We start from the raw sequence: 21,689 nt of genomic DNA, 5'->3' as shown, positions 1-21,689 counted from the left end.
CATTATTCTGTATGGAGGACTATATGGGGCCATTATTCTGTATGGAGGACTACGTGGTGCCCATTATACTGTATGAAAGACTATGTGGGACCCATTATTCTATATGGAGGACTATGTGGGGCCCATTATACTGTATGGAGGACTATGTGGGGCCCATTATACTGTATGGAGGACTATGTGGGGCCCATTATACTGTATGGAGGACTATGTGGGGCCCATTATACTGTATGGAGGACTATGTGGGGCCCATTATACTGTATGGAGGACTATGTGGGGCCCATTATACTGTATGGAGGACTATGTGGGGCCCATTATACTGTATGGAGGACTATGTGGGGCCCATTATACTGTATGGAGGACTATGTGGGGCCCATTATACTGTATGGAGCACTATGTGGTGCCCATTATTCTGTATGGAGCCCTATGTGGGGCCCATTATTCTGTATGGAGGACTATGTGGGGCCCATTATTCTGTATGGAGGACTATGTGGGGCCCATTATTCTGTATGGAGCACTATGTGGGGCCCATTATTCTGTATGGAGGACTGCGGGGCCCATTATACTGTTTGGAGGACTGTGTGGGGCTCATTATTCTGTATGGAGGAGTATGTGGGGCCATTATACTGTATGGAGGACTATGTGGGGCCCATTATTCTGTATGGAGGACTATGTGGGGCCCATTATTCTGTATGGAGGACTATGTGGGGCCCATTATTCTGTATGGAGGACTATGTGGGGCCCATTATTCTGTATGGAGGACTGTGGGGCCCATTATTCTGTATGGAGGACTGTGGGGCCCATTATACTATATGGAGGACTGTGTGGGGCTCATTATTCTGTATGGAGGAGTATGTGGGGCCATTATACTGTATGGAGGACTATGTGGGGCCCATTATTCTGTAAGGAGGACTATGTGGGGCCCATTATACTGTAAGGAGGACTATGTGGGGCCCATTATACTGTATGGAGCACTATGTGGGGCCATTATACTGCATGGAGGTTGGCCCTCGACCTTGTCAAAGCTTTTAATTTTGGCCCTCTGTGTATTTGAGTTTGACAACCCTTTTCTAGATGAAGCAACTTTTGCTGCGGCAGACCCAGCCCTCAATTGGATTTTTTCAGCCAACGTGCAAGATCGCTAAGGTTTTCAGAAGCATGACAAATATTAGACAATAAGTTGATTTTTTTTCCTTTCTGAAAAGACATGGCATAGTAAGAATAACAGTTATGATGCTTTTTATTTGGCTCGTGCGATATCAAGAAATCTGGGAGTAAACACTGTTGGCATTAAAAAAAAATTCACGCTGGAAAATATCAACAGTGACATCCGGGCTGTTTGTTATGCAGAATGGGAGAATGAGGAAACAGATGGCCATTATTTTAAAGGCAAAGTTTAGAGTAATATTGACAGTAGCATCACTTGGGCTGTGCGCCTGCATATGTGTACACAAATATTTAATATACAAACACAAAGAAAGCAAACACTAGCCAGGGAGCAATAGTATTAACTCAACAGCCCCTGGAAATTAGAGCACCAGGGGTAAACAAATCATAATGGAAAGATACAATGTAACAGTTTGTTGCAAAAATAAACACCATTCAAGAGGTTACTGGGATTTAAATGGAACCCGTCAGGAGCTTTTACCCCACTAAACTGCCACTCCTGGTTTATAGTGCAGTTAAGCTAAAAGATTAGTGCTGCCCTAGTCCAGATCTCCGTGGCATCACACTTCACTCCTGGGGAAGACATCCTCAACCTGGGCATCTGGGCATTTACTAAGCCCGTTACATCATGACATACGTCACAGGGCCTAGCGGACGTCAGAGGCGCCCAGGATGTCGACTGCAGGAGAAGTGAGAGTATCTAGGACCAGCTGCCCTAAGAGACTGAACTACACACCGGACCATGCCAGTGCAAATCTTATTGGTCAACTCCAGTTTATAGTGGATGGAATAATGTTTTGAGACATGTGCCCATACAAAAAAATCTTGCTTTATCTTAAATAAAAAGTTTACAAGTGGTGCATGACACAGGGTAATTTTTATAACAGTCATGCTGGCTTGTTGCGTTATGCTTTCTGGCGGCTCCATCAGTATCAGGGGCATGCACAATAAAGCGAGCTGTACTGTCCTCAGCTTCATCTGCGCACAAGAGCCAGCTTGTCATGACTTATCCCCGTCAAAGGGGCATGCTGCATGGTAAATTACTGCTGGAGTCAAAGAGGTGGTCCCTCTCTTTAGAACAGTTTTGATAGCCGGCACTTTCTAGTATGATTGACACTTCTTCTGGCTGCTCCATCAGTATTTGGTGCATAAGTGGTACAGAAAGGTGTGCTGTCCTCGGCTTCACCTGTGAGAACTAGCTTGTGATGACCGAATGATCGTTCACAAAACAGCTCAACTGACTTCCCTATACACAGGTATACTCTCAGCTCAGCGAGGGCTCCTGTGTTCCCCTGTGTGAGAGCTGCTGCCAGACTCCTCCGTCCGCCGCCTCCTCCTCCAGACTCCTCCGTCCGCCTCCTCCTCCTCCAGACTCCTCCGTCCGCCTCCTCCTCCTCCAGACTCCTCCGTCCGCCTCCTCCTCCTCCAGACTCCTCTGTCTGCCGCCTCCTCCTCCAGACTCGTCCTCCAGACTCCTCCATCCGCCCCCAGACTCCTCCTCCTCCTCCTCCAGACTCCTCCGTCTGCCTCCTCCTCCTCCAGACTCCTCCATCCGCCTGCCTCCTCCTCCTCCAGACTCCTCCGTCCGCCTGCCTCCTTCTCCTCCAGACTCCTCCGTCTGCCTGCCTCCTCCTCCTCCAGACTCCTCCGTCCGCCGCCTCCTCCTCCAGACTCCTCGATCCGCCTCCTCCTCCTCCTCGATCCGCCTCCTCCTCCTCCAGACTCCTCGATCCGCCTCCTCCTCCTCCAGACTCCTCGATCAGTCTCCTCCTTCTCCAGACTCTCGGTCCTCCACACACAAACTCTTTTGGCAGAGGCTTATTTCACAGAGAAGAAGAGGATCACCCATTGAAATTCAACAGGCCTGTTCTCTCTCTCTCCAGACATTATCTTTTGAGGAACTCTCGGGAGACCCCCATTCACATCAGACTGCTGGCTGACACTGCCGATATTAGCGGTTCTGTACCAAGTTTAGTCTAATGTGTTTAGGGGTCCTTTGGTTAGTATAAGAACTCCAGGGTTAAGTAACCCATCTGCCACTAATGAAGTCCGAGCACCAGCTAATCTGTTTGAATATAGAGGATTCTCATTGGTGTTCACAAGGCAAGAAAAAAGGAATTTCTATGATTAGGAGGATTATTTTTTAACTTGTGTGGAAGTACACATCAATATAAAACTTTAGCCACTCATTACTCTAGAGTGGTATAAGCTACAACACCTTGTCGCTCTAGACCGCTACATAATACTGAAGTTTTTACAAAAGATGCCACTCTGCAAAAAAAAAAACCTTGCACAAATAGATAAACAAAAAGGTAATAATGAAATAAAATGAGGAGGACTTGTCCGCAGATCTTACAGTTCAGCACTGATCCTAGCAGGAGTTGATAAATCTTGCAATGTTTTTAAACATTAAAGGAGTAAGAAGCTCAAATCCCTTATTTTTAGACCACATTAATAATATCATAGACCATTTTAGGTTATTTTTTTTATGTGCAGAAAATGTATTGTTTTGTGTCCTCCCTGCTTGACAGGGGCAATGAAAAACACTGCAAGCTGAATGCAAATTACAGCCAACTCTCATTTTCTTCATGCTTGCTCCGGGGTGCTGCCTCTGTTAGTTAAATAAACAGCAGCCCCGGAGCAAACATAATGCAAATGAACGTGGGTTTCGCTGGTTTTTGGTTTGCCGATTTGTAATGCCTTTTCTCTAGCAGCGGAAGGACAGAATCTTAAGACTCTATGGAGCTTGCTAGGGTAGAAAAAAAGAAGAAGTCTGCTGACCTAAATATTGAAAGGGAACCTGTCGGCACATTTTTAAATATGGAAATAGTGGTACGACTGTAAAGGTGTTTGTCCCTCAGTAATAAAATAATACCTATTTTGTAGAGATCCGATATGCGAGTCATGAGAAATCTAGCACAGAAACATATGCAAATCAGGTTGGAAGTGCACTGGGGGCGTGTCAATGCAGAGACAGTCCAAGTGGCACGCCTCTAGTGCACTTCCAGCCTGTTTTGCATATGGTTTATACACTAGATTTATCATGGCCAGCACATCTGATCTCTACAAAACAGGACCCTCCCTATTATACACACTAGATGTAAGGTTGTGCATCCAGGATACTGTTGTCTTTACTCATAGATCAACAGAATTTCACTTGTGCACTGATTTTACTTTCTACAGATCGTGACGGATCTCTACTTCATTGTTTTAATTGATACAGATGTTTAGAAGTTTAATTCCCCTTTCATCTCCATGCAGAATCTGCCTTGGGTCCTCTCCATGTATACTAGTACACAACCTGTATGATTTTACCTCCTTTCCTGGCATTCTGTTTGCCTTCTTCCCCAAGTACAGCTTGTGTAAGCTGCCCTCACTACCCTCCTTGAATGCTTTCCCTCCTCTCCACACTCTGACCTGCTTTTTCCTTCTTCGGATCTTTAATCCTCAGAGAAGGAAGTGATGGAGTAGAGAAAGTGCATTTCTATGTCAGAAGCGGCAGGACAACCAGTTATGTGAAGTAGTGACACAGACTATACAGCAGCAAAATGAAAAGACATTTTTTAATGAATACAATTTAGGTAGTTTAGCATTTTTTCAAGTAGTAGGACTTAGTCTTGTAAGATACTTTGGATAAACTCACCTGCAGCAAACGCTCAAGTTGGAAAAACTTGCAATGTAGATCTTCAAAGTTATTCTTGTACAGATTTCTAAACTGATAATCATACATGATTCTGACCAGTACACAAAATGCTTGCTCTTCTGGCATCTGCAAAAAAAAAACAAAAAAACATAAAAGTGTCACTGATCTTATAATACCCCATGATCTTCTACTGCTCCCAACATCTTAGATTAGCTAGTTAATCCTTTTCCTAGACCTTGTGACTTTTCACATATCTTCATTTTAGTTATGCAAAGATGATCATTCCCTTAAATAGCGGCTAAGAAAAGTATTCAGCGGGATAATAATAAGAGAAAATAAGAGAGGGCACCGCTGCCAGCTTTGGGTCTCTCGCCTGTATATCCCGCGCTGCTCAGCCGATTGTGTTCTGTATAAACTAGCTGCATCTATAAAGAACCTGAATACAAATAAAGGAACATTCAGGATGTGCCAAACGCAAGGGCAGACTCAGACACAGCTCCTTTTCTCTCTCTGTCAGCATCTCGCTTCATAGTCCAATTAAAAAACATATACAAAGGAGAAGTTAACGTGCTGTCTATACAGGGAACAGGCAAATCTGCTGGGGGTGGTGGGGGTAAGGATACTTGCTCCTACACTGGGGGTAAAACAAAAAGTTGTGGCTATCTATAGGAAATTATCCAATTATTCAACTGCACTTAAAGGGGTTGTCCACTATTTTTACACTGATGACTTATCCTAAGGATAGATCATCAATGTCTGATTGGCTGGGGTCTGACCCTCGGCACCCCCACCGATCAGCTATTATCGGTGTCAGCAGGAACTCTTGCGGAGATGCTCAGTCTACTTCTAGTGGCCAGGGCTTGGTACTGCACATTCGCCCCCTATTCAAATCAATAGGAGGCGGATGTGTAGTACCCTGCAGCAGCCACTACAATTAGATGGTGCAGTTCAGCAAGTGAATACTTCCTGCCAGCCAATGCCGATAACTGCTAATTGGCATGGGTGCTGGGTGTCGGACCCCAGCCGATCAGACATTGATTATCTATCCTAAAGATAAGTCATCAATGAAAAAGTAGTGGACAACCTCTTTAAACAAGGATATTTAAAGTGTTTTTTCCAGTTTTTCATGAATAGCTAGTTTCTAAAAGATATGGATACAATCACAGACATCTTTTTTAAATAAATGCATGTATTTCGGGCAAAAAAATATATATTTGCAATTAGGTTTTATTAAACAATTTGCATTGTTTGCCTTCTATACCCTCAGTGTTGCACTGCCTATTGCTGACTGTAGAATGAGTTAAAGGGGTATTCCCGTCCCGTCTCCAAGATCCTATACCAATATATGGTAGGTGTAAAAATAATAATTTTGGCAAATACCTCCAATTAGAAATGAAGTATAGTTCTTCTGATAAGCTAAGTTGCTTACCCCATGTGCACGGCATTGCAGCAGCTTATGTATCCATGGTTACGACCACTAACAACTAACTAACTGTCACTGAGTGGTCCTAACCATGGATACTTAAGCTACTGCAATGCCCTGCACATGGAGTAAGCGACATAGCTAATCAGAAGAACTATACTACATTTCTAAGGTAAGTGGAAGGTATTTGCTAATATTATTACTATTATTATTACACCTACTGCATATTGGGATAGAATCTTGGAGATGGGAATACCCCTTGAGGATCCATGAGTGAGCTTTTTTTGATGGGACGCTTGTAACTCTTATCTGTCTTTTTCTGAGCTCATCTTAGCTGATTTATGGCCACGGACCACATCTAAGTTAAACGTTCAGGGGAAAAAAAGAGCCTTTAAAAGCCAAATGGTGCAACATTTTTAACAAACCCTTATTACAAAAGGTGATTTCTAGCCCCAAATACATGTAATTAAGGTGGACAACCCCTAAACATCTTTACTACACAATGGTATTGGGCATTACGAAGAAGCAGTGTGAACCAAGGTTGGACATCTCGACCCCACAGGATTTTCTCCTTTGACCACTTACGACTGGGCAGGCATTTTCCCAATTGCAAAAAAAATTATCTTTAGCCTCAAATACATGCACTTAAGTTTAAAGAAAGAAAAAAGTTTCCCCTAGGGCATAATGTGATGGTGCATTTCAATTAATTGGTTTATGTGCAAATGATTTGGTTGGGAAAATCTTTTGCTACGAAGATCACATTGTATCAGTTAATCCTATGATCTGAGTGAGGAAATTAAATGCTACAAGGCAAGTCTGTGTAACCAGACGTAATAAAGACATCTCCAAGGTGACCTACGATATTTCTGAAAGGAATGTAAAATAAAATAATGACCCACTGTTTAAATCAAGGTTTTATGTTAAAAGTGTTTTTCTTTTTACATTTTGCCAATGTTCTATTTTAATAGAATATTTAAAAAAAAATAAAATTTGATTTTCATTGTCCACTTAGGGCTATTCTAGACTCAAAGGCTCTAATTTATCATTGCTGTCCCTCCACTTTTCTCGAGTAATTTACTCCTTTTTAGTGGTTTTAGTATTTGCACCTTATTCTCTATATGTTTTGTGCCACTTTTTAAGTCATCTTTCTTTTCTAATTCTTTTCTTTTTTCCTCAACAACTTTGCTTATCTAACTTTTTTAGACGGGTTGTACGGATTTAACCAAATGTTGAATTTTTTGGGTGCAGCTCCTCTTCAGATCCCCTCCCCATAGAGTAAGGTTGCTGGAAGTTTTTTCAAAATTGTCGTATTTTTTTATCATTTTTAAAGCATCTGTAACTTTTGGTGCTTTAAAAAAAAAATCACAAAAACTGGTTAAAAAAGTAAAGGGAAAAAGGGCACTTTTAAAAAAATTTTTTTTAGCCAAATTCATAAACTGCATGCCCCATTTTAATGAACTTAGGACTAATGGACAAAAAAACGTCAGCAGGTACACAAGACAAAGAAAGAAAAGTTACTTTGATGAATGCAAATGATGAATCGGTCCCTTATTCTTATATTTCAGGAAATTTAAATGTACATTAGCAGCAATGAACATACTGACTGTCTTTTTTACTGAAGCAGCTAATGAGCGTGTGCAAAGATCAGTGTGTTGGGATAGGGAGGTGGTAAGCTGTGACATCAGCTATTGTGATTGATGGATCCTGTGTTATCAGATGTGTATAGAGATGTTATCATTTATTATAATCCTGCCTCTGATGATAAAGAGCCTGCTGAAAACTCTTGCTGAAAAAACACGAACAAAAGACATTGCCATTTTTTTTTTAAGCACAAAAACCTGTTTAAAACAATCGGTCACTTTCTGATGCTATCTTCAATAACACTATGGACTGAAAATGAGCCCCTACTGAATGCTATCATGCTATATATATATATATATACACATATACACATATTTTAAATAAAATCGCTGATCAAACCAAATATTGCTCATAAAAAGCAATCCTGCGCCGGACTAGGAGGAGTGCAGCATGCTAAGAGTTAACCCTCGGTAATGTCTCAGTGTTTCCAGTCCCCCATCACTTGTAGATGCTGGAAAGCCTCCCCCGCTGAATGAATCACATTGCCTGTTACTCACATGAAGCAGCAGCACCGCAGCCAGGAAGCTCTGGCCCTGACAATAGCCAATATCCTCATCGTATAAAGAGTACGCCTGCAAAAGAAAGCAAAGAATACAGAGGTCCGAGTGATCAGCACAAAGGGATCCAGAAGAATTTATTTCTGGCAGATGAATGACTCTAACAATTGTCATGCTGCAGGTCTTTACTTATTTTCCTCCACCTGTCGCCTCCCCGTATAACACACACAATGCACACCACAAAATGCTCAGGTTTTGCACAATTATATCTTATCTTGCGTGATATGACCCAGTGATAAAAGACGAGCACCGAGCAGAACACGAAAAATAAAATGAATGATTTAGAATCAATCACATCAGATAACGTAGGACTGCCTCGCTCGTAGCGCATATATATATATATATATTAGTAGATTTATTTAATTAGAAGGCAAAAATAGGGCAAATACTTTTGATGGACAAAAGTATTGGGACACAGCTCTTAAAGGGTTTGTCCGAGACATTAATATTGATGGCCTATTCCTAGGAAAGGTTAGCAATGTCTGATCGGAGGGGGTGCGACACTCGGCACCCAGCTGATCAGCTGTTCCCGGTGTCCGCTGGAACTGATCAGTTGCAGAGATGCACAGCTCCGTCAACTATATTGTGGCCGCGGCCAGGTACTGCACACCATTCAAATCAATAGGGGGCGGATGTGCAATACCTGGCCGCAGCCACTATTCCATGGATGGAGCTGTTTTGTGCAACTGAGCAGTTCCGGCTGCCGCCGACACCAAGAACAGCTCATTGGCGGGGGTGCTGATCAGACAATGAAGACCCATCCTAAAAACAGGCCATCAATGTTAAAGTCCCGGACAACACGTTTAATCATTAAATTCAAGTTTTTTATTTTGTCCAATTGCCCCCCCCCCCCCCTCCACGCGTCTATCATCCAGCCCCTTCATTCCCAGTGTATAACACACTAGGTGCAAGAAGCTGGATGTTGTATGTCAACCTCGCCATATAACATCCAGCTCCCCGCCATGGTGTCTGCCGTTACTAACATATGACAGAACGGCCGGTGGTATAAAGAGCTCACTGATAATAGCGTGGTTATACGAGCCACTAGCGTAACCAATTTAGAGAGCAAAAATGGGGCAGGAGGAAGCAGTACTAGGCGGGAAATAGAGCTGGAGTGACGGAGGCTTCAACTCAATCAATTCAAATGCTGATTTCTCAATATTGGAGGAACGGACTGGCCATGTAAAGGTATTGCTGGGTTAGTCTTTGAAAGAGCTACATATGTATATAAATAGTTTGGGTGGTGAATTCCTGCTTACAGAATTCCTTTAAGAGTGGGTCACCACTTTAAACAGGTAGATTAGTACCCGCTATACAGTATATAGTAGTCTGCTGGATTATTCTTTTTAAATTAAATGTATATTACTAATTCAAATTAATGTTCACTGCAGCAGAAAATGTTCACGGAAAATGTTCCCTAAAATGTATATTTCCCATTCTCCTTCTCATGTGATATTTTTGCTGTTAGATGCTTCCTTAAACCAGGACATGCACACATCTGTAATATGCCATGTACTCGGCAGTGAGCATCTGATGTGAAAAATACTATCGTGAGCAATCATTCCCTGGAGTGTTGTAAATGGATAATGGAGATATGCCAAGGTCAGCTGGAGATTATAATCAAAACTTAATCAATCAAATGAGAAATGACCCGGCAAGACTCACTCAAGAAGCAAAAATCATCATTGTTAAGGTTGGTCCAGGTGAAAAATCGCCTTGGACAAAATTTCCCAAAAGTAACGTCTCACCTTACAGATCTTGTAGAGGGAATCTTGTCCATCCCCTTCCGTGTCCTTGAAGTAATCGTGCGCGGGGAACGTGCGGTGGATGTCTCTTTTGATGACACTCTCTTGGGCCGAATCCTGGTAAGACAACATAAGGCACAGCGGTTATCGTCTCTTATCTGCACAAGCCTGCATGATAAATCCAGCAAAACCCAGTGGTCCTTGATGAATTATCTGGTACCCAGTGAAGCAAGAGAAGGTAAGACAAGTGACACCTTCATTGAGAAGTCTCTGCTCTGTCTTATAGAAATGTCACACTTTATGGACTGGAACAATTTAGCTGTAATTTGCAAAAACAATTCTTGGGGAAAACTGCAATGGCAGTAGATAACTTTAACCCAAAGACAAGGTTCTTAACTTCTAAGATAAAGAATATTCTACAACTACTAAAGGCCCTTTTACAAGGGAAGATGATCCGCAGAACAAGGCTCGTACCAGATCATTGCTCGTGTAAACTGGCCCACTGATTAGCCATTTGTTGGCTGGTCACAAGTTTGATACAGGTCTAAAAATTATCCAATCATCCACTGGTTGTGCTGCCGATGATACTGCAAACTGCGTGGACGAATGATCCATACAGTTTGCAGAGTTCCGATGAATGCGCCATGTAGATGGAGATAAGCGAGCGCCGATTGAATTCCTATGGCCAAGTCCTCCATTTTCAAAACACACTAATCATTCATTTGGGAAGCGTTATCCAAAAACTTGTGAAGAGAAAATTCCTGGCACGATAGAGCTACAACGTTCTGACCTACAGGAACATCTTACACTGGAAATTCTGTAGTTTAAGGTTTTGGCTTCGAATTAAAGAGAATCTGTCACCAGGTTTTTGCTACCCCATCTGAGACCAGCAGGATGGAGGGAAAGAGACGTTGATTCCAGCAATGTATCACTTACTGGGCTGCTTTCTGCAGTTTTGATACAATCACAGTTTGCTGCAGATCTTCCAGTTCTCTGAATGCTGAGCTCTGTTTAACCCCGCCTACACCACTGATTGGCAGATTTCTGTGTGCATAGGCAGAAAGCTGCCAATTAGTGGTGGGGGGTATGGCTGGACTACCTGGCAACAGATTTACTAGTCCTCTAGTGATAATCTACTTCTGATGTGAATTTTAAAAAAACTACACTATGCAGCCCAGTAAGTGACATATCACTGGAATCAGGGTCTCTGTCCCTACATTATGTTGCTTTTGGATTAGGTGGTAAAAACCTGGTGAAAGGTCCCTTTAAGCACATACGTATGTTATGAGCTCTTATTCTGGAGCATGCTAGTAGTCAGAGTTTATTAAATTTGTTGGTTTGTATAAGTAAAACTATGCTCTTAAATAAAAAAAAAAAATACATTTTGTTTAATGGGATTTTTCCATCTCTAGGATATGCCTTTTCTTTAAAAGCAGTTGTGGTCTGACTACAGTGGACCCTGCTCTAATTTTTTCTTGCCCAGTGGCTACTGACCGATCGGCTATGCTACAGTGCCCCGCACAGCTGGGAGGTCGGGCTCTGCTGTGTACAGGCAAAACAATGAAAAGAACATTCTCTTCATTCTTCAGATTTGTGGGCTTCCCAGTCGTCGGACCCTCACTTATCGTCATCTAATGGTATATGCTACTGGATAAAGATACTGAACCTTTTTAAAAGGAATGTCTGTTTTGGAGAACTCCTCTTTCAATCAATTAAGAAATTTAAAGTTCAGGACATTTTTAGGATTCTCATACATCAGGCAGAGCAGAGAGTGGCTAAGAGGTATTGGGTCATCTCCCCACATGTTTGAGCACAACACTAACAAGCCAATGGAATTTAATGAGAGCCTTGCCAAACTTCACTTCCCCTACGGGGGCGCTGCAGTAGAAGAGAACACTTGCTTCCAGGTTCCCAAAAAAAAAAGGTATTGCCAAGTTTACAACCCCATTAAAAAATGTCATAATCTAAAATATAACTTAAAGGCATTTACAGGAGTATAAAAGCAAACCATAAAATGTATAAACTGCCATCATGTCAATAATAATAGTGAAGACATAATCAGTCTGTCTGTACTGCATTAACTATGCAAAACCTGACACGTCAACAGCAGAAAATGCCCCGAAGCCAAAGTATTAAACAGAAAAAAAATAAAGCTACGAGAAACAAGAACAACATAAAATTATAAATGTTTTCTTGTCTTTGGAAATGTGAGATTTGCAGGTCTGAGGCTCACAGAAAAAAAAATAAACCTAATAAAAATGTAATATATGAGGAACGCTAAATCTAGATTATTGGACTGCGAGGGTAAAAGAAAAAAAAATGCATCAAATAAAAACGATGTAAGACTTATTGGAAATAGGGAGCCAAGAAGGAGCCATTTGGAAGTAACACTAACATCGCAATTGAATCAGATAAGACCTGAATTCCCGTCATTTTCAGGCTGAAAATGCTTCACGTTGATCCACTGACATATTATTTCCTCTTTACAGTCTCGTCTGCTGGCTTGAGACATGGTTCCCTGTAGAAGGTGTCAATTACTTCTGCTAAGGAGCTTCATGCTTGTTCTCGGCAGCACATTGTTCTGAAGGAGCGAGCTGTCTGCCTTATTACTTGTCAGAGGAAACGTGTGGCAAAGAAAGAAAAAAGAAAGAAATGGCCCGTCTATCAGCTCCCAAAATGATTCTGTCTGCTAATGTAGACTGTGTCGCTTCTAGAGAGGGCAGCTGTCACTTGCATCCAGCGGCGGAAGACATTTTGTGCACTGAACTATTGCTTATCTGGACAAAAACTAGAGCAATTACAGTAATCATAGTTGCAAAAAAAATGGTGATTTTCATGTAAATTGCAAAGTGCTGGTACAAAAAAGTAACTTTGTGATTAAAAATCCTCTATGTACTCAAGAAAGGAGTCATTTTTATTTTTTATTTTATTGCTTACTGCTCATTGGCTAAGTTACAGACCACCCCTGCAGTCTAGCAGAGGTGGCCGAAGTCTTTCTAACAGAGCTTGTAAGCGCTGCTTAGAAGCTAGCTGGAGAGTACCGTTAGCTCCTGATCAGTGCCCCTGCATTCCTCGATGTCGTCTCTGCTTTTGCACCAACGATGTGACAATGCCACCAAACTGTCCATCATCAGGAGGCAGGGAAGCGCTGTGCTCCTGCAGAAGATGGCACAGCCTTTTTAAAAGGATCATCCAATCAACAGAATTTTTATCACTAGTCCACAAAATAGGTGCTAAATGTATGAACGGTCGGAGACTGACCACAGGGGCCGCCACTGTTCAAAGGATTTAAGTTTTCCATCCCCGCTCTGTCGATGGAGTGGTACTGTACATGTGTTTTACCTCTCAGCTTTTTAGAAGTCATAACTCTTTAGATCACTAACATGGCTGTATGCGGCTCTGTTTTATGGACGTCAAATTGTATTTTTTTTGTAGCACCGCTTTGGGGTACATATAAAATTACTGTGTAATTTCTTAAAAAAAAAAAAAATCTTCAACACAAATATTGGTCATTTTTTAATATTTTCTACTGTTTATATTTCACGCCAAATAACCTCATTGTGAAAGTAAAACAAATATTTTCACATATTGGGTATTTCTCACATTTATGTTAGCATATTTTGTATATGAAATAAAGCAGATACATGTATATATACATACGTAATTTGTTTCCCAAATCTTCAAAGATCTCTGGGGAACAATTTTTAATTTCTATGTTATTGATCATTTTTTTCCCACTATAACCTGGGCATCAATAGGAGCCCCAGTTACAGGGAAAAAATGGCCAACTAGACTGACCTTTCACTGACACAGCTAATCCCTCCCTGATCAGAGCACTGATCACCAGGTCCGATAGAACTATCAGTGGTGTCAATGATTCTGTACACGACATAGGGCTCATCGAGCGCTGGATTACAGGATCTTTGATCCCAGTCCTTAAAGTGTACAACAGCGACTCATTAAAGCCCAGGAAATTTACGGCACTTGGTCCTTATGAGGTTAATAAAGTGGTCCAAGATGAAGCATTGTCCAAAATCGAGATATATAATAAAAATAAAATACGTTTGACGTGGCTGTACACATTCTATACATTTGTAGTTGAATATATTAAACATCCAGATATTAAAATAAATTTGCTTTTAAAATGCCTTTAAAAGGATCTGTGAGCCGTGAGCTACTGTGTGAAAGTACGTCTATAAAAGCCTGAGTATGCCCGCAGGACCTATTATTTTAGCCCATTACTTTGAATACATTGAAAAAAAAAAAACCAAAACACACAAGCAGATTGAGTTACCTGAAAAGATTAAAAGGGCGATTAAGTGAGCGCAAAAAAAAGCTATTTAAATATGTCCCCTTCTTGCACATAGCCTTTAAAGGGGTCTACGGCAACATATAGGTTATGGACACCTTTAACATAGAAAAAAAGTTTTATTTATTTATATATACATGGTTTGTTTTTTTTACACGTTAGTGGTTCCCTTTAGTTAATAAAACTGTGCAAAGTTTCAGGCTGCAATCTTCCTTCCTTTATTCATTTTCAGGCCCCCGGATATGTACTTTGCAGCCGGATCCAAGTTTCAGACTTTAGCGCGAATGTCTCTGCCTGTAGTATAGGCTGGATTTAATTTTAGTGTATCCAAGGTGCGGCCTTCTTGACTAGTGCATGTAACAGTTCTAATACTTAACTTGTTTCCTATTTATGTGCATTCCTCCTTTTCTGTAGCCTGTTTCTCTCCACTCCCTGAGACTGTAGATACTTTGTACAATCCTTCCCTCTGCTCTCCTCCTCCCTTCTTTCAGGGTTATGGTGTAGTGTATGGACCACAATTGCTCAATCTGGGCAAAGGTCTGTTGACTCAAAAAATCAGAGGCATACTGAATATGAGTCTGTTAATTTGGCTCAGTAGACCTGCAGTTGGCCTGGAATTGCAGTCTGTATAAGGACTGGGAAATTCTTGTGTCACTAATACTGAGTGATGAGGAAGTGGAGACAATAGAGAGTCATCACAATAGGAAGCATTGATGGATTTGTAACATTTACAGATCACACAGCTAGATAAAAGATGTTCTGCAGCAGCAAAATGGTAGACAATTTTTAATGAAGACTATTTATTAAGTTGCTTAGAAGGGATATTCCCATCTCCAAAATCCTATCCCAATATGTAGTACATGTAACAACAACAATAATATTAGCAAATACCTCCAATTAGAAATGAAGCATAGTTCTTCTTATTAGTTATGCCGCATACCCCATGTGCAGGGCATTGCAGTAGCTTAGGTTTCCATGATTACGACCACTAACTGTCACTATATGAGTGGTGGTAACCATGGATACCTAAGCTACTGCAATGCCCTGCATATGGAGTAATCGACATAGCTAATCAGAAGAACTATACTACATTTCTAATTGAAGGGATTTGCTAGTATTATTATTATTACACCTACTGCTTATTGGGATAGGATCTTGGAGATGGGAATACTCCTTTAACTTTGCATGTAGCAAACAAGAAAAAAAGTGTGTGTGAAGTTCCATAAAGCCTTTAAGGAGCTTTAATTGTCCCCATGAGGATACAATAGTATTAGAGTACTATAGGAAATATAACCGTTCACATTGTTAATTCAATTGTTGGTGATGGATGCAGCCAATATCAGATGCCGGGAGCTGTGGCGGAGACAAAGCGGTGGACCTGGTAAGGTTGAGTAGAGCGCAATTTTTAAAATTATTCCTATAACAAATTGCGATTGCGCCTGGGGACTGAAATATTCTGAAAGGGTACAACCCTTTGAATCAATAACTCCACGCTGACGGCAACTGGCATGATTCCTTACCAAAGCCACAACCCCTCCGTCCTTATCCTGCTTCCTTGTTATTTGGTCGTCCACATTCTCTCTTTGCTGTAATCTCTGTAATGTTCCAAGTTCACCGATTCCGAGGTCTTGTAAATGTGAATTGTGCACTGAAGTCTGTCTCCCCGAACCAATTCTCAGCTGCCCTAGGATACTTAAAGGGCTCGTCCACCTTAGCAGACAATTTTATTTTTTCTTAAATGCATGCAATTGGGGCTAAAAATCATTTTTGCTATTGGGTGTCTTTAAAAACGTTGCACCATTTGCCTCCTATTACACGGACCATTGCTGGCTGCAGAATGAGGTAACGGGGTCGGCCACATTATCTTTATTTTATCAGATGTGTTGGGGACATTATATTGTGGCTCTTACTATTATATAGATATGACCACTCTGGTTAGTGCTGCTTTTCTCACAGACTGCACCAATCTCCAGTCCATAGAATGGCGCCTGGTGGAGGAGCCGGTGACCGGACCTGTCCATCAAACTTGTACAACTGAACCTCACTTGAGAAAACTACTTTCCTATTGGAGGAAAGTGATGGACAGATCAGGAAATGCTAACGAGGCCAATCATGGGCTGGGCTAGGTCAAGATTGTCTGAAGTAGAAAAGGAAATTGAGATGAGTGAGGACCAGGTAAGGGTTGGAACGGAAGCTGCAGGAGATCAGTGAGGAAGAGCAGCTCTTCTTTTTTCATTATCTGTTGGGCAACCGCCTTTAATTGCTTCAATGATTAAACATAATTAATATTTAGATCCTTTAAATCCCTACACTCCTTCCTTTTTATTACGACCTTTTCAAATTTTTTTTTCTTCCAACACAATTATGTTAAGACATGCAAAGCGACTTGAAGAGCTCCTACCCTGGAGGCCTCCAAGCTACATTTCCCACCAGCTAATTTGCCAATGTTCAGAGGACAAAGTAGTCTCATAATTAGAAGGCCAGAGGGGCCGTTCCCCTGGTGGGGGGGACGGGACCTGCTGACTTCTCATTTACACATTGGGCATCATCCTGAGTCTTTGGGAATCCGTCCATCATAGAACATTCATATTTCATAAGCAGATTCCTCCAGGGCCAGCTCTATCACCACCATCTATACACATCACAAAGATCAGCAAAAACAGAGAATTATTTTTCACTTTACCAAAAATTTCTTACACTTGGGCCGTTTCCACATGTCCAACATTCATGGTCCAAGTACAGAAAGCGATATCTGGACCAGTCGCAGGTTTACTAATGTGAACTCAACAGCCTCGAAGTGTCTTGAGTTTAGGTCGGGAGACCAGAGGGAGGTCCGTACTGGGACAGAGAAGCTTAGATGCGTGGAACAATCAGAAGTCACTTCACCCCTTCATTAATCCATACGTTGAGCGTCATCACATGGGTTTAAGTCTGGAGACCAGAGGGAGGTCCATACTGGACAGCGAAGCTTAGATGTGTGGAACAATCAGAAGTCACTTCAACCCTTCATTATTCCACACGTTGAGCGTCATCATCACATGGGTTTAGGTCTGGAGACCCGCAAGAGGTTCGGACATTCAGGTTCGTACTGGGACAGTGAAGCTTTGATGCGTGGAACAATCAGAAGTCACTTCACCCCTTCATTAATCTATACGTTGAGCGGCATCATCACATGGATAGGGGAGATCAAAAAAGGTTTTCTGTTTACTTTTTTTTTTGGAAAGTTCCACAGAAAATAAGTTGACAATGGGGAACCCACTACGGCAAGGAACCTCAGTGATCAGCAGTTCTCTGCAGACGAATCTTGCAACAAGTGTTCAATTCCTGTACAGCACTACTACAGGGCCACTTAAGTATTGCACAGGCAGCCTAAACGTTTTCACACGACATACAAAATGTAAAAAAAACAAACAAAAAAAAAATCTCACGCTGCAATAATAATAATTAAACAAAGTAATAGTTACCCCCTACATTCCCATTCCAAAGCTTCCCCAATCCTCCGCCGGTCTCTGTAACCACCTTAGTCACTAGCAGAATTGATGACATGTTGGTCAACGAAGAGGGGTGGACATGTATCCCCTGTAACCAATCATTTATTGCAGCAATGACACATCGTCATCGCTGCGGCCAGTGACTGGCTGCAGTGGTTACATAGCAGGACGGACAAAGCTAGAAGTGCAGAGACCAGTGGGGGACCTGGTAACAGAAGCATTGGGTGATTGGTAAGGCGAATAATACTATTTTACAGCTTTCTGAGAATATTTTAGGCGGGCAAACAATAGACAAGTGAGAAATGGTTTTGATAGCAGGCGTGTGATTTTAGATGACTGTCCTGAAATTTGGACCCTCTTTCACCAGCTAAGAATAGATAAATTCTCTAACCTAAGCAATCCCTTAAAAGGAACACTCAGAGCAAAACTGATCATCGGGGTTATGCCAAGTGCAGGTCACAGGAGGCGAAGAATCACACAGGAATTCAAGGAAAACACACACAAAAAAAATCTTGCACCACCTTTGGATCGGCACTACTTATACTTTCTTTTAACCAGGATTTGCACTACTTATAATACTTTTGTTTTTTAACCAGGGTATTCCTATAAATGCTTTTTTTTTAGTTTTCCAAAAACGAGAATGCAAGAAACACAATCATGTATCAGTGCATAGAAAAGACAACAAAACGTTATGAACATGGTCTACTGATCCTACAGAGGGACAACAAATAGTAGGAGATGTGCTATTCTCAACGGGGTTTATTTTTATACTTTTTCTAACATGTCTTCAGAGACGGCAGAAATCCAGAAGTTCTAAGGAGACTATAAATAGTGGAGAATGTATCAGAAATATCAAAGAAACTGAAAAGAAGAGTTTGCCAACTTATAATTCTGGGAGAAAAAAAAAAAAAGAGCACATGTTGTCCCATGACATGTGGAGTTATTTTTTAAAGTGTAACTACACTTTTACCAAACTTTCGAGATGTCAGAGACATAGCAGAAGTTTTTTTTGGTGGAGGTCCGAGATCAGAAAGCCCTCTGTTGGTTAAAAATAAGGAAGCAGAAATACAAGGCCGAGCATAGCTCTCCTCCATCACTAAAGAAGGACTCCAGACATGTTCTTTTGAGCCGGTCTCCAGTACTGGAGGAGAGCAGCACTCAGCTGAGCAGTTCTGCGCTTCCGCAATATGTCAACACCATTGTAGCCTACAGACAGGTTCTGTCTACAGGAAGAAAATGTGACCAGTGTAAAAGCCAATGTGCAAACTGAAGTGAGCATGGCCTCACTTTGCTAAATATTTAACTTTTTTTCCGCCTCTTGGGACTTAAGGATCTTTCACATTGTGTTTAGTTACACTCGATTTTAGAAAGAAATTAATGTGTTCAGTCTTTGGTGCGTTTAGCCAGAGCTTTTTCAGGGGTTGGGTGAGCAAAATCCGCCTGAAAAAGACGTGGTTTGTTCATACACTAACCAAACAAAAACTGCTCTCTTCAGTCTTGATCAAGAACTTGTTTTGAGCTTGTTTAGATGTTTTCTTTTAGCATGCAATCAGAACCAAAGAAATGCAAAAAGCTGGTAATCATCACGTCATGTCCAGCTTGTAGTAAGGATTTGGATAGTCTGCGGTTTCATTATTTTCTATTTTTAAGCTCTATGGCTCTCTCGTAGAGGAAATGTCTGGAATGACACAAAGTGTCGGAATGTGACGATATCATCGGGAATAACGGGGATTAGACCGATGCCCTTCGGATGCTTGTGCGCAACGTGCGATACCTAAAAGACCTTTAGCATCCTATGAGAAGGTGAATGACGTGTCGACAGCTGCGAGATAACATTCACGTCTGGTGGCGGACCTCGGTGGCCACACTAATTAAAATTCCGTGTGCCCAAGTTGCCATGGCAGCAGCGCGTCTCCGAACAATACCTCGGCAGCGGCGGAGGGAATGCACCCGGCTGATGTGTGTATTTCCACCACTAAGGAAAAAAAAAAACAATATGACAATATGGCTAAAGCTTTCCTAATGCAAACAGTGGAGGACTTCATTCTGAGATCTGTAATGATGAGTACTTGCATGCACGATGGAAAAAAAATTAGAAAAAAAAAAAGATTTAAAATCAGGCCAGGCATTGGCACTGTGGTTCGGCAGAAACTGGCGACAGCATTTTCTTGGATTCGTAAACATTAAAGTTTTTTTTCCCTCTGACTAAGCAAAGTCTGCAGCCACTTCAGATTCTGGCTGGGGCAGCACTGGCAGGAAAATAGTTAATGGCAGCAGCCTCTTGATAAAGGAGCTGCCAAGCTTGGCGGCAGCTAAAAATAGGCGCGAGTTTGCCATCTGCTTTTCTATTCCTGAGCTGGCAGCAGCTTCACGCTCCGTCGGTGCCAGCCCCCCTGTTGCTAGCTATCCGGCGGCAACAGCAAATAATAGAGTGAGCTGAGGATAATAAGGTGTTAGTCCGAAGTGCGGCAGATCCGATTAATCGACGTGACAATGAATGAACGCAGCCGGGTTATGTTTTCATAGTATAATATGGTCCGTCATATATAAAATATAGGGATGAAGAGGAGGAATAACTAGAATCAGGAACAGCTTTGATCCCTGATAAGATTCATGAATGGATCTCTCCAATAAGATCATGTAAGTTGAACGCCATCCTTATGTTTAAAGGGGTCAGAAAGGAAAATTCAGGATTGGGAGCCTGGGATTGAGGGGGGAAATAAAATAAAATAATGCATATTCATTCCCACCATTCACATCCTAGCTCCAGTGATGCCAATCTGGGGGTCTCTGCTGGACCTGGGAGCGGTGATGTCACCAACCACCAGTGACATGACCACTGCAGATGATGATTGGCTGCAGAAGCCAATCTGAGATTAGGTTACTGGTGGTTGGTGACATCACTGCTTCCGACCCCAGAAGGGACCACTGGAGCCAAATATGTATTCTTTTATGGTTTTACCCACCTGGCTGCCCACGGCTGAATTTACTTTTTGCCAGAGTACCCTTTAAACGCCCACTCTCAGGACGGGAAAGATGCAGCCAGTCCATGTGCTGCAGTCCGTGATCGGAACGATTTGCCTAGACATCGGCATGAGCCTTTAAGATGGGTTTACAAAGGCTGACCAGCAGCATTAAAGGACAACCAATCTCCAACATGTTAAAAACCTATGTAGACATTTCGACAGGACGACAACCCCTTCTGATGTGCACAGGACGATTGGTAATAAGATCGTCTGCCAATGCACCTTTGAGGTCCCCATACGCATTAGATGAAAGTCAGCCTTTTCCGCCAATCAAAATTCCCAACACTTGATCCTTTTGCTTTCAGAGGAGATAAGACGAGGAAAGAGGAGTCCAAAACCTTCTCCCCGCTGTTCGTTGAAAACACACGAACCCTCGGCCGACGGCTCTTTCATGTGTGTGGCCAGCTTTAGCTGACAACTCATACAGACCCCAATACTGTTCCTTTACTTGTCTGAAATGCAAATCAGCACAGCTACATTATAATTTATCCTATTTCCTTGTACTGCTCCATAACCAGCTAATGACTGTTCATGCCAGTAGCATATGATCATGCTATACAGAATTTATCCATGCAGAATATTGCAAACAGCAATCACTGGAGTAAAATATCATTGCATCAATTCCCGAGCATAAAACACACGGGCAAGGATTGCAGACCGCAAGTTAGGCGACGGCCGTTTTGCTTTACT

General features: G+C 41.9%; 1 protein-coding gene across 1 annotated transcript in view; it reads right to left on the bottom strand.

Annotated features, from left to right (window-relative positions):
- RABGAP1L (RAB GTPase activating protein 1 like) overlaps positions 1 to 21,689 on the bottom strand; it is a 344,846-nt gene that overhangs the window by 101,530 nt on the left and 221,627 nt on the right. Inside the window, exons 14-16 of the mRNA XM_073643396.1 lie at positions 10,177 to 10,290; positions 8,369 to 8,443; positions 4,808 to 4,933 (exon numbers count right to left, since the gene is read on the bottom strand). Of these exons, the coding sequence (XP_073499497.1) occupies positions 4,808 to 4,933; positions 8,369 to 8,443; positions 10,177 to 10,290 (315 nt within the window). The remainder of the gene's footprint in view (positions 1 to 4,807; positions 4,934 to 8,368; positions 8,444 to 10,176; positions 10,291 to 21,689) is intronic.

Source organism: Phyllobates terribilis, unplaced genomic scaffold (assembly GCF_046119375.1).
Source record: "Phyllobates terribilis strain yellow unplaced genomic scaffold, ASM4611937v1 Scaffold_8__6_contigs__length_399053987, whole genome shotgun sequence".
In the NCBI taxonomy this organism is placed as follows: Eukaryota; Metazoa; Chordata; class Amphibia; order Anura; family Dendrobatidae; genus Phyllobates; species Phyllobates terribilis.
The sequence above is the reverse complement of the archived record's forward strand: the minus strand, read 5'-3'. Positions and strand labels throughout refer to the sequence as shown.